The sequence below is a fragment of the Apium graveolens genome, chromosome 3, assembly GCF_009905375.1.
Source record: "Apium graveolens cultivar Ventura chromosome 3, ASM990537v1, whole genome shotgun sequence".
Lineage (NCBI taxonomy): Eukaryota > Viridiplantae > Streptophyta > Magnoliopsida > Apiales > Apiaceae > Apium > Apium graveolens.
The window spans coordinates 291,456,125-291,468,880 of record NC_133649.1 but is presented as its reverse complement, the minus strand read 5'-3'; the positions used below and the strand labels follow the sequence as shown (position 1 = coordinate 291,468,880).

Genomic DNA, 12,756 nt, shown 5'->3' with positions numbered 1-12,756 from the left:
TCTCGCAGCATCGTACTGACCTAGCACCATTGAATGGTATTGTCCTTACTTTAAGCTATATTCATAAACGGGCACACTTCACTGTTCATTATACCCTGGGAAGACTGTTTCCTGACATCACAATTATAATGTCAACATGCTTGTAACATTGACTGGTTATTGGTATAGACCAGTCATTGCGATGCCCATTTGAGGTGCATGTTATCATATCCTCTGCATCGTGCTATTTTAGGTGTTTAAACATAGGGCCACTAGAGATCACCGGCCTGCAAGGTAACTTGGCCTTCTGTTCTTAGAAATGCATATCCAACTAACTTGCATATATCACGCATTTTTGCTGTTGTTAGTGGCTTATATAGCTCAAATAGCTTTGTATAGTGTAAACACAATCAACGACTTATAATCCAGTTATTTGCATCTTGGCACTCAGTACTTTTTACTCACACAATTTTGCAGCTGGCTCATTAGAGAAATACGCGACAATATCTTCACACATAATTCAAAACTAATCAAAATTAGAAAATTGGGCCACTTTAGATGAACTACGTGTAAAATTAACTTGGCCTTCTTTTACATAAAACATGCATATTAATCATTGGTGAACCTGTTTCAAGCGCAGGACCTTCTCTGCCAATGCATCACACACCGGCCAAACGTCCAACACCAGAATCTTCCCAATCTCTATTAGGTATTTTAATGCACGCTTTGAAGCCTAAGGCTCCAGCTATTTATTTTATATTTAAATGATTCTGCTGGTATTTTTACTTCCAGCACAAAGGGCCAAGCAACCAAGGATTCCATGGCTCACATGCTCGGCCAAGTGTGCCCTAAATGGACCACAATCATCCACTGATGCAGGACCGAGCAACACCCCGACAAATTGGGCCGCAGGTACTGGTTAAACCAGGTTTTTTAGTTACATCAGCCTTTCCGCATCAACCATGCACAACAAGCATATCAGCTTCATTTTTTGTTGTTAAAATGTTGTTCACTTCCTGTATGACTATAGTTGAGCGAGCACTCCCGTCATATTTGGGGGCCCCCAAGCACAAGTGCAAACATTGTGGTGCTGCTCTATGGTATGAAGAGAGGATTAAAAGGAGCAGACACACCTCCAACCCACAATTCACCTTTTGTTGTGAAGAAGGCCGCAGTGAAACTACCACTCTTGAAAGATCCACCCCCCTTCCTCAAACATCTGCTTAGCCACGATTCTGGGCAACAGGGTAGCAATTTCAGACGGAATATACGGCCTTACAATTCCATGTTTGCAGTCGCATCAATGGGAGTCCAGGTTGATAAATTAATTAACAATTCAAGGGGGCCTTATGTGTTTCGTGCTGGTGGGCAGATTTACCACAACACAAGTTCATTACTCCCACCAACAGGTAAAAAACCCCTGTTTGCCCAACTCTACATATATGACACTGATCATGAGATAAGTAATAGAATTAGCACACTGCGAAGTCCAGAGAAAGGTCCAGCTATTGACGAGAATGTTGTCCGAGGATTAACACAAATGTTAGACGATCATAACCCTTTGGTGAGATCATACAGAAAAGCAAGAGACATGTTCGAAGCACAGCCGGAGACCACTTTTCATTTGCGGCTTCCTGAGGCCCGTACCAGGGATGGCAGACAGTACAACATCCCAACAGAATCTGAGGTGGGAGGCTTGATAGTGGGTGAACTCACAGAGAAGATATTCAAGCGCGACGTAATTGTGCGCCACCGTACTAAAGGGGTTACCCACATTGACGAGTTGCACCCAAGCTATATGTCCATGGTATATCCCCTAATTCACCCTTATGGAGAAGATGGTTACAGACTTGGTATACCCTTAGCAGATCGAAGCTCGCAAGCATCAAAAAGACAAGCACTGTCAATGTGCCAGTATTATTGTTTCAGGCTCCAGCAAAGAGCCCATGAGGGTCATACCTTACTTTTGGCAGGGAGGTTATTACAGCAATATATAGTCGACGCTTACATGGCAGTTGAACAAGAGAGATTTAGGTGGATTCGGACCCATCAAACCGAACTCAGGACAGAATTATACTCAGGCTTGATGGATGCGGTACATCGTGGAGACTCAGATAGCTCAACGGTAGGAAAATCTGTGGTCTTGCCGTCATCACACACTGGAGGTCCGCGCTACAGGGCTCAGAATTACCAAGATGCAATGGCAATTTGTCGATGGGTAGGATATCCAGATTTGTTCATTACATTCACGTGTAATCCAAAATGGCCAGAGATAAATGACATGATAAGCTTGATGGGGCAAAAAGATGACCGTAATAGAGTTGATATTGTGTGCCGGGTGTTTGAAATAAAACTACAACAACTCATACACTACATCAAAAAGGAACAACCGTTTGGAAAAGTAATGGCATGTGAGTATGCTTTATTTATGCATTGCCTCCATTTTAAAACAACCGTATTTTAGTCTCAAATCCGATTTATTTTTTTATTCTAATAACTTACCCCACCCTCCCAACATTCTTATAGTATCAAAATGTTTATGCAGGTTTATACACCATCGAGTTCCAAAAAAGGGGTCTACCCCATGCACACATTCTGCTTTTCTTGCACACATCAATGAAGAATCCTTCACCAGAATATATTGACACCATAATAAGTGCAGAGATACCAGATATCAATATCGACCATGATGGTTATAACGCGGTCAAGAAATCTATGCTACACGGGCCGTGTGGTCAGGCCAATGCATCCTCTCCTTGTATGCAACATGGAAGATGCACCAAATTCTTCCCTAAGAAATTTAATGACATCACCGCAATTGGAGAAGATGGTTTCCCCATTTATAGGCGCAGGAATACTGGTATTTCTGTGGAAAAAAAAGGCACCCTCCTGGATAATCGTTATGTTATCCCTTATAACAGAAACTTATTGGTCAAATTTGATGCTCATATTAACATCGAGCTCTGCAACAGTGTAAGATCAATAAAATATTTATTCAAATATATTAACAAAGGACCTGATAGAGCAACTGTAGTGGTTGAGACCACGATCGAAAGGGATGAAATTAAAGCGTACCTTGATTGTAGGTAAGTGTTGTATTTTATACAAAACAGAACATAATTGCCTTTTAAAATTTGCGCTCAGAATATGTGTTCTTTATGATCCAGATGCCATTTCAACTTAAATAATTTTATTCTAGGCTCAATATTAAAGTCTAGGCTTCCCCATCCCTATCTTTATTCTTATTCTAATATTTGTTAAACATGTTTAGGCTTGCATTTTATGCTCTAAGCATGTATTCCGTTGACTTAATTATTAAAAGATTGCACGTTAATAGAGCATGCAATTTAGAGCGTTGCACTTAGAATGTGTACAATGTTCATGTTTTTTTGGTCAGGTTGGGTTTTTAGTAAAAACAATTTTACTGGCTAACCAAAGATATATTTAAGTTTGAGTTATTTGGTCTTTAGAAAATCAACGGTATTATTTCTTTATTAATTAGACATTTTTATATGTTTGCATAACTTTTCTGTCTACCTCTATCAGGTACATATCAGCATGTGAGGCTTGCTGGAGAATTTTCCAATTTAACATCAACTATAGGTACCCATCAGTTGAAAGGCTGCCTTTTCACCTGCCTGATGAGCATACTGTTATATTTGACGAAAATAAATGCATTGAGAATGTGTTGAATATGCCCGGAATAGAGAAAACAAAATTCACCGAGTGGTTAAAAACAAACAAGAGGAATGAGGATGCCCGTGGTCTAACTTATGCAGAATTTCCCCAGCACTGGGTTTGGAATTCCAAGGGAAAATTGTGGACCAGGCGGAAAAAAGGGAAGGCAGTTGGTAGAATCTACTTTGCTCACCCGGCAAGTGGAGAACGCTTCTATATGCGCATGCTCCTTAATTTTGTAAAAGGGAGCACATCATTTGAGTGCATAAGAACAGTAGATGGAGTCACATACCCCACTTTTAAGGCTGCATGTTATGCTTTAGGCTTATTGGATGATGACAAAGAATGGATTGATTTTTAACTGAAGCTGCTGTTTGGGCAACAGGAAATGAGCTGCGCAATCTATTTGTCACCATACTCGTCTTTTGCCAAGTTTCTAACGTGCCAGAACTTTGGAAAACTCATTCGGAGATACTCTCAGAAGACATGCTACACTTACAACGAAAAAGGTTTCATGCCCCTAACCTGCACCTAACAAAAGAACAAACTGAGTCTTATGCATTAGCTGAAATTGAGAGTCTCATGCAGAAATTAGGCAGGAGCCTACGAGACATAGATGGGATGTCGCAACCCGATACATCACTCACACAGGATCTAGCAAATAGATTGTTAAACGAGGAATTGGATTATGATCGAGCTGCTTTGAAGATCTTACATGAGAAATCACTCAATGCTTTAAATTATTTCCAAAAGAGTGCATATGATGCAATTCTTCACTCTGTTGAGCATGATGAAGGAAAACTCTTCTTCGTCAGTGGTCACGGTGGAACTGGGAAAACATTCTTATGGGATACAATCGCTTCTAAACTAAGATCAGAATCGTTGATAGTCCTTCCTGTTGCAACTTCAGGGTTGGCATCATTGTTATTGCCCAATGGTCGGACAGCACACTCCAGATTTCGTATCCCACTAGACATAACAGCTGAATCTACATGTGAGATTAAACATGGTACACAACTGGCCAAACTTCTCCAAAAAACTTCTCTGATTATCTGGGATGAGGCACCAATGACACACAAATATTGTTTTGAAGCTCTAGACAAGACACTAAGAGATTTGCTAAGCACAAGGTATGCTGATAGTCGGACCAAGCCCTTTGGAGGCCTTACAATCGTTTGTGGAGGCGATTTTCGCCAGATTTTACCCGTTATCCCTCAGGGTGAGCGTGCAGATATTATTGATGCCTCATTGAACTCATCTTATCTTTGGCCTCACTTCAAAATTTTTGAGCTAAAACAAAATATGAGGCTCCACAGGGTAGGAGTTGATGAAATACAGGCCGAGAAAATAACATCATTTGATAGATGGCTATTACAAATAGGAGATGGTTCGCTATACGACAATCCAGCACAGGAGATGATAAAAATTCCCCCAGAATTATGCAGGCCAACAAGCAAAAATTCAATGGAGGCGATTGTTGCGGAGGTCTACCCTTCCCTGTTGGAGAATTATAAAGATCCTGCATACCTAAAGGAGCGTGCTATATTAACCCCAAAAAATGAAACAGTTTATGAACTAAATGACTTCCTGATGAACATGATACCGGGAGAAGGGAGAACATATTTAAGCTCAGATAGTGTGTGCAAAGCTAGCATTAAGGCTGATGATGATTTGTTATACCCAACTGAATTTTTGAATAGTTTAAGATTCAGTGGCGTCCCAAACCATGATATACGCCTTCAAGAAGGAACCCCTGTCATGCTGCTCAGAAACTTAAATCAATCTGGGGGTCTCTGTAATGGCACGCGCTTAATAGTAACACGTTTGGGTAAATGGTCTATTCGAGCAGACATCATTTCTGGGACAAAAATTGGCCAAAATGTTACTATCCCGCGTATCATTATGTCACCAAAAGAGTCGAAATGGCCGTTCAAACTTAATAGGCGGCAACTACCAGTAGCACCATGTTTCGCTATGACAATCAATAAAAGCCAGGGTCAGTCTTTAAAACGCGTTGGGTTGTATCTTCCTGGACAGGTATTCACCCATGGACAGGTGTATGTGGCCCTGTCAAGAGTCACCGCAATAGAAGGGCTGGTTATAGTAAATTCTGACAATGAGGTGAAGGACCATTCTCTTATTAAAAACATTGTTTACAAGGAGGTCTTCAACAACGTTCAGCCCACCACACGCGACTAAAGTATAACATCATACCCTTCTACTTCTTTTTTAGATCAAAATATATATAACATCCACACCGAAAATGCACAGATGCATGTATATGTTTGCATATCATAAGTTTGTCACCTTAGTTACTACTTGAATTGTAGTTAAGTTATGCACCTTTTTTCCTACTATATAGCATTCAGATTATTCATAACTCTAATATTGAATAATCAGACCGGCTACTGCTCAGGACTTGCCAGCCCTTGCCAAAACAGGTAGTCGATTATTTAGTGTTGAATCATCTTACCCTGTTCTTATACTCTCCTAAGATATAAATCTTCCACATTCATCATGTTGCACGACCCTCTGGAAATTATCATGGTTGTATTTAAATTCAAAATAACAAGATGAAAACAGGCTTACATGTTGCGAACATTCAGCTCTAATATGAACCCTCACCCTTATTCCCAGGTTCCAGGGCGATCTCAAACAATATTAAACTTTAGTCCAGATGTATATTTACTTTCTCACTACAATCAGACACAAACAGTTTATCATTTTAAGCTTAAGTTCTTTCCTATTGTTCCTTGCCGTATTAATGTAGTAACCTTATCATTTTGAATGTTATACAATCTGTATCTATTATTTGTCCATTGTAATCTCTGATCGTCCTGTCATGTTCAATATCCTTTAAGCCACATCTTCACACTTTGTGTAACTAACATCCTTTTGGATCTATTTATGGACTCAGCTTTTATGTTTATATTTAAAGATATATGGTTGGTTACTTGATATGATTTTTCAATTTATTTGCGTCGTTCAACAAAGTAACTATTTTAGCTAATTTCTCAATAGGAACATGTGCATGTATTTATCTGATAATTAAAGTTTTTTAGCATAAACCTCTGTTGTAGTTGTAGTTCTGAACCTTTTGTGTTGTCTTCTGATAATTATCCTGCTGTGTTTTTTTTGCAAGATGCCAATTGCAAGCCATGAACTTTTCTTTTATCTATATTTGGTAGTTCCAAAGTCTTCACACCATTGTTGTATATCGCTTCTTTGTTTTTCCATTTTCAGGCTCCTTACTGTGTGTTTCAGTTATGTGCTTTTACTATGTAGCTCAACATTTTGTTATTACGTTTCAAAATTGAGCTGTAGCTTATTTAGTTCGATTAATTAGTTGGAGTGTAAATCTGTAGAAGTGGCGTGCCTAATTTGATGATATAATAATTGTTGAAGGAGCTTGCTTTTCAAAACTGGATTATAGTATTGAACATATTTAGATTCGGCGTAGGGTTGTGATGAAGCAAAAATATACTGTTTGATGTGTCTGTTAAAAGTAATATAAAAATGCTGCGTTGTTTAATGAATTTCTTTAATGGTCAGGGCGTAAGACCAATTGCGATGTTGTGTGGTCATGCTGCACCAATAGTCGATCTTGACATATGTTTTCCTGCCACTGTTCCTGGAGAAGAGAAAATAGGAGAATTAAGTAATGTGGCGCTCAACTCTAGCTTGGTTGTTGCCTTCTTTGTAACTTTCTCTGTATGCAAGTACCATTCTTAAAATTTATTTTTCATGTTATCACACTAAAAAATGTGGAGTGATGGTTGGTGTCTCAGAGTTGTGTGTCTAAAACTAACACTCTTGCACTGGTATGTAATTGTCGAATACCGTAATTCTCAAAAGGAAGTAGTACTTCTGTTGTACAATGCTCTTCTGTACCTACATTATATGACTTGATTATGTGATGAATGAAACATTAACACAAACCATCATGACAAACCTTCTTTTACTATGGATGCAGCTCAGGTGCTTCTTCTCCGAACAAAAATAGCTCATTTCATAAGTTAAGTACTTTTACTGAAAATTATTGTTTAGTATGTATCTATGATTAAGTATCTGTTTGTTCATTGCTTAATTTTGTAGATTCATTTATTATTTTTCTTGTCTCCTTTCAAGAAATTAGGCAGCATTGTTAAAATAAATTCATGAAGATTTTAATCCTTATGTGACTGTTCGAAATTGTGGGATGCAGCTGGAAGAAAAGTGTCAAGTCTGTCGTGAATATAGTAACCAACTGACTGATACCTATGCTAAAGGTGTCTCGAATTTGAATAATTCACAAGTTGAGGCAGTGTTGAATGCCCTCTGTAAGGTGAAGTGTGACCATATGCCTTCGGTAGAACTTATCTGGGGTCCCCAGGAACAGGCAAAACAAAAAATGATAAGTTTTATAGGAGAAAGTACATGCCAAGATATGGTTACTCTTACCAACTCTCTTAATTCCTTGGAAAAGTTGTTGTTTCACGACAACATGGTTTCTGATTTATTGGAAAGAGTTTTTCTAGATCAAGAATTGGTCAAATATTCTCCAAAGTCTTGTGTGGATATGTCATTGCTGCGCTGCTTAAGAACCAATGCCCTTTCTGTTGGAAGAAGTCTTTGTCGTTCACTTTTGGGCAATATTGTCTCCCTTAGTTAATATTGAGGAAATGCCAGAACTCTTTGATTTGTCAACTTCTTTAGTAGTAGAGAATTATTATATGCCTTCCGTTTATGTACAGTTGTGATTTGATCCGACAATTAGGACACATTATACTTAACTATCTATGTTATGGAGAAACACATCTATTTTGTGATCCCCTCCACACTTACAGTTTTACCTTGGTTATATGCTCACTTTTTCTTTCTTTATTTGTTCTAATTCTAATGAAACTTATGCATTGGGACATCATTAATTTTGTGGTGTAGTCTCTATGCATATTCCTTTGTTCTCTGTATGACAGATATTAAGATGTTGGCAAGCTAGCAATAATTGCTACAAAAACATGAGTTTTGTGTATCTATTTTTTTGATTAAGATGTTGCCCTCCTTGACTGTGAGTGTTGGAAGATTATGTTTTCCACCAAAGTTGTAATTCATTGTATAATCTAACTTGAACTGATTATGCCATGTTAAAAATGAATTTTTTTTGTGCACCTTGACTTTTTAAATTTGTAGGGTGAAAAAGAATCAGAAAAAAGTTCCACTCTGATTTTAAAGGGGGTGAAAATGTATACATAATAAATTAGTAAATAAACTAAGCTCGAAATATAACCTGCAATTAGCCTTAATATATAATAATAAATTTAAATCGGGGTTAATATTAATTTTTAGTTTCACAAATTAAAGGATGTAGCTCTATGCTAATAATTTTTAAAAAAAATTGTAAAAAATAGTTTTAAGTTCTTCTCAAGAGATACAAGATCTTTTATTGCTCCATTTTCAAAATACTAGAAGGTAAATATTTATCCTGCATTTTATTGAAAATGATCCTACACTCCAATAAAAATAATAGATACATGACAAAATAAATATATTGTAAATTGATATTAATTTTCTTCGAATTCTAAACATACTCAATACATATTATTTTATATATGCTCTTTAAATTTTTATAAATATATTTTAAGAACCGCGCGAAGCGCGGTATTTTTACCTAGTTTCTTAAAAATAACATAAATTATTAGGATCCTAATAATTTAAAATATCACAAGGTATAATAATTTCAACAACAGTCCTTATTTTGATTCCTTGCTATTATTATAATTTTAAATTCAAATCCTATTCACATTTAAAAAAAGAAAGAAAGAAAAGGAAGTGATAAAAGAAATGTGAAAAAGGAGGGAATTGGATATTTATTATTAATATGAATAAGATAAGAAATGGGTACGTATTCCTAAGCAAAAGATGATATTAATCTTGTAAGAGAATCAATAGATAAGACGTTGAAGTTGCTGTTAGTCAGCTCTTTCGGTGAAAATTCTACTTGAACACATTATCTTCGGCTAAGCTAAAAATATGGAAGACAAAAAAAAAGTAGAATGATCCCGCACCAAACCGAGAGAAATGTTAAGGGTACCAAATTGTATCCTAGAGTGGGCACTCTCTTGAATCTCTGCATCATTGCAGATACTCCAGTAGTTGCTATTTTTTTTGAGATGCACTTTAGAACTACTAGGGTTGCTAAAAAATAAAACTACACAAAAGCCGTATATCTAGACTTGTGTAGCAATTCAATCTGGCCTAGAGTTGAGGAACATGTACAAATACAAGATCCTGCACACAGTATTAGGTTCACTTGTACTACACCACGAGCACTGTAAACTACTATATTATAGAACAAATTTGATTCATAATTGAAGTACTATGATTAAAACAAGAGTAAATAGAAGCGACAATTTACTACATTCAATAATAACAGAAATTCAAAATACGATGAATAATAACTACTCCCTCTGTCCCTCCCATTTGTTTACACTTTCCTTTTTGGGATGTCCCATCCAATTGTTTACATTTCAAAACTTTCCAAAAATAGTAAAGTTTTTATAGTTTTTAAATTAACTACATTCACTATTTTCCTCCACTATAACCACTTTATACATATAATATTAATCGGTCCCACTACTTTACTCATTTTTTCAACTTTTCTCCACTACTTCATCATTTTTCTTAAACTCCGCGCCCCACCCAAATGTAAAGAGGGAGTATAATTCAGAATCCTTCTTACCCCATTCTACTTGTTCAAACTTGTCGAGTGATACGAGGCTCTCACTGTGCTTGATAATTGCTGTTTTCTCTGTTATGAGCTGCACAAACTTCTTGACATGTCTCTTTTTGTAGGGGTACTTAAAGACGCATCTGCCATCATGATTTCGAGTAAAAATGTGTTCGATACCCAATATACGGGATTGAATTTTTTCTTCCAAGTCACCCTCAACATCAAACATTTTAGTCCAACACACCTTGCCACAAACATTGTCCAACTTAGAGATACTACTAACTGATCCATCTCCGAGAGGTTTAGAGTACATAGCAAGATAATCTTGAAAATCAAAAACAAGGGACCTTGGTGCCGACCTCAGATAATTGGGAAAAGGGAACAATCTCGAAACACCTCATTGTGCAAATCAAATGCCAATAGATCAGTCCGGCTATGAAAATATAAGAGCAAGTCCAAGAGTGTCCTAAATTCATGTCCTAAACTAGAATTTAAGGCATTTTATTTAAATGAGTGCTCCAACAATATCCTAATGGTGCCATAAAACACTAGGACATGAATCAAATGCCTCATTTTTAAGGCATCACTAGGTATGCCCTATTTAATTTATATCAATAAAAAATTCTTTTCCCTCTTTTTTTACATATCTCTTCTCTCTCATCTATTCTTTCCCTCCAAATATAATTCAAATATAATATTATACTAATAATAAGGCACCATTATAAGGCATATTGTTGGAGTTAATATGCAAAATTCATGTCTTAAATCACCAGGACATTATATTTTATTATATTTATAAGGCATCTAGTAGGACATTGTTGGACTTGCTCTAATACCCCAGATTTAGCATGGACATATTTTCTGAAAATCCGAAAACTTCCTAGTGTTTTACAAACCCGAATCTCTTTCCAAGAATCAGCATTAGCTGAATACAACTCCGCTTCTGGTGCATCGATAACATCAGTTTTTCTTTTTCCTTTAAACCCGATTATAAGAAGCTTGTAGTCATCAGAAACAGAATCAAAACCAAACCCTAGATTAACTTGTCGTGCTGATAATAATTTAGTGGGAGCAGGAAGTAACTTCATCCGTCTTATCGAAGGATTCCATAAATATATAACATTACATTCAGAATTAGATAAATGTATTTATCTAACGTGACTTATACCAGTAACATGTGGTGGCAAGTAGAGCTTAGCAAAGCTAATAGGAGTTCCTAGGATATAAATGTATTTATCACCTTCTTTATAGTTTAATCTATAGACTTCTATTTTCCGGATATTGGCACGGTGAGTTTGAATGAAGTGGGTACTTGATATGATAGATCGCCACGATTTGCAAATTGATTTGAATCGGAGGAGTGGTTCTACTGGTACGAAAGAGAGTATTTCGAAAATAATATCATCGTGGAGATAATCAACATACAAACTGATAGTACATATAGCTCCTGGGAGGACTACTCCTAGGCTTTTAATTTTATACAGCTTCTAGGAGGACTACTCCTAAGCCCCAAACTCCATATAGCTCCTGGGAGGGCTACTCCTAAGCTCCTAACTCCACATAGCTCCTAGGAGAACTACTCCTAGTCTCCTAACTACACGCAGCTCTCGGAAGGACTAGGCTCCTAACTACATACAGCTCTTGGAAGGACTAATCCTAGACTCCTAATTCCATACAGCTCCTGGGAGGACTAGTCCTAGACTCCTAACTCCATACAGCTCCTAGAAGGACTGTCCCCAGACTCCTAACTCCATACAGCTCTTGGGAGGACTAGTCTTGGCCTCCCAACTCAGTCTAGTCCTAACACTACCAGTCCTGACTAGTCCAGTCCCGCGACCCCAACCTTGAGTAATCCCAACACGTGAGACGCTGGCCCAAGCACATGATGGGAGTAACTGTCACACATCAATCATGGGAATAATCAAGGCACGTGTCAGACGATCCTCAAAACATTCCTCGGCCAGTCCCGCACTGACACGTGTAAAGCATCCACTCCCGCCAGGTGTCCTCCGCTCCCAGAACCAATGGCTACGATTCAAAGGTACCAACCCCAAAACCCTATCCTTGGGCTATAAATAGCCCAAGAAGGTGAGATTTTGGGGTTAATCATTCTCACATACTGACATATACACACAGCCATCTCTCATTCCTTACTATCTTCATCTTCCCCAAAAGCGAGTTCTTACTCTCACGCCGGAGGCGCCGCGGGACCAAACCCCCCTTCCGGTATTGTTTTGTAGGAGCCCCACAGCAGCTACACCACCACAGCAGCGAAGGATCCAGGCACGACGATGAAGGAGCAGCTCCGCCACCAGGAGTTATCATTTGGCGCTAGAAGGAGGGGCTCTCCATCCTTGGGTCTCGGTGCCCCTGGATTCATCTTCATCAAC

At 37.9% G+C, this 12,756-nt stretch overlaps 2 protein-coding genes across 7 annotated transcripts; both read left to right on the top strand.

The window, feature by feature from the left end:
• Positions 1–1,161: 1,161 nt before the first annotated feature.
• Positions 1,162–8,510, top strand: LOC141711124 (uncharacterized). Of its 6 annotated transcripts, XM_074513557.1 has the most exons (7): positions 1,162–2,390; positions 2,525–3,065; positions 3,526–5,857; positions 6,058–6,098; positions 7,210–7,315; positions 7,631–7,672; positions 7,862–8,510. In XM_074513557.1, exons 1-3 carry the CDS (start codon positions 1,265–1,267, stop codon positions 4,016–4,018), a joined length of 2,160 nt encoding a protein of 719 aa, XP_074369658.1. In that variant the 5' UTR covers positions 1,162–1,264; the 3' UTR covers positions 4,019–5,857; positions 6,058–6,098; positions 7,210–7,315; positions 7,631–7,672; positions 7,862–8,510. The 6 variants fall into 6 exon arrangements, with proteins under 6 accessions (XP_074369658.1, XP_074369656.1, XP_074369657.1 ...); XM_074513555.1 differs by having other exon boundaries at positions 7,631–8,510; XM_074513556.1 differs by lacking the exon at positions 6,058–6,098 and having other exon boundaries at positions 7,631–8,510.
• LOC141715157 (uncharacterized) lies at positions 4,144–8,308 on the top strand. The gene is made up of 3 exons (XM_074518638.1): positions 4,144–5,820; positions 7,210–7,368; positions 7,862–8,308. The coding sequence occupies exons 1-3, from the start codon at positions 4,144–4,146 to the stop codon at positions 8,306–8,308; spliced, it is 2,283 nt and encodes a 760-aa protein (XP_074374739.1).
• Positions 8,511–12,756: the final 4,246 nt, after the last annotated feature.

What these genes read in the sequence shown, in the direction of transcription:
- LOC141715157 (XM_074518638.1), top strand. Translation starts at nt 4,144, where the DNA reads ATGCTACACTTACAACGAAAAAGGTTTCATGCCCCTAACCTGCACCTA. An exon ending in AAAACATTGTTTACAAGGAG is followed by an intron (nt 5,821 to 7,209) that starts GTCTTCAACAAC and finishes TTTAATGGTCAG; the next exon opens with GGCGTAAGACCAATTGCGAT. An exon ending in CCTTCTTTGTAACTTTCTCT is followed by an intron (nt 7,369 to 7,861) that starts GTATGCAAGTAC and finishes TGTGGGATGCAG; the next exon opens with CTGGAAGAAAAGTGTCAAGT.
- LOC141711124 (XM_074513558.1), top strand. Translation starts at nt 1,265, where the DNA reads ATGTTTGCAGTCGCATCAATGGGAGTCCAGGTTGATAAATTAATTAAC. An exon ending in GTTTGGAAAAGTAATGGCAT is followed by an intron (nt 2,391 to 2,524) that starts GTGAGTATGCTT and finishes ATGTTTATGCAG; the next exon opens with GTTTATACACCATCGAGTTC. An exon ending in AAAGCGTACCTTGATTGTAG is followed by an intron (nt 3,066 to 3,525) that starts GTAAGTGTTGTA and finishes TACCTCTATCAG; the next exon opens with GTACATATCAGCATGTGAGG.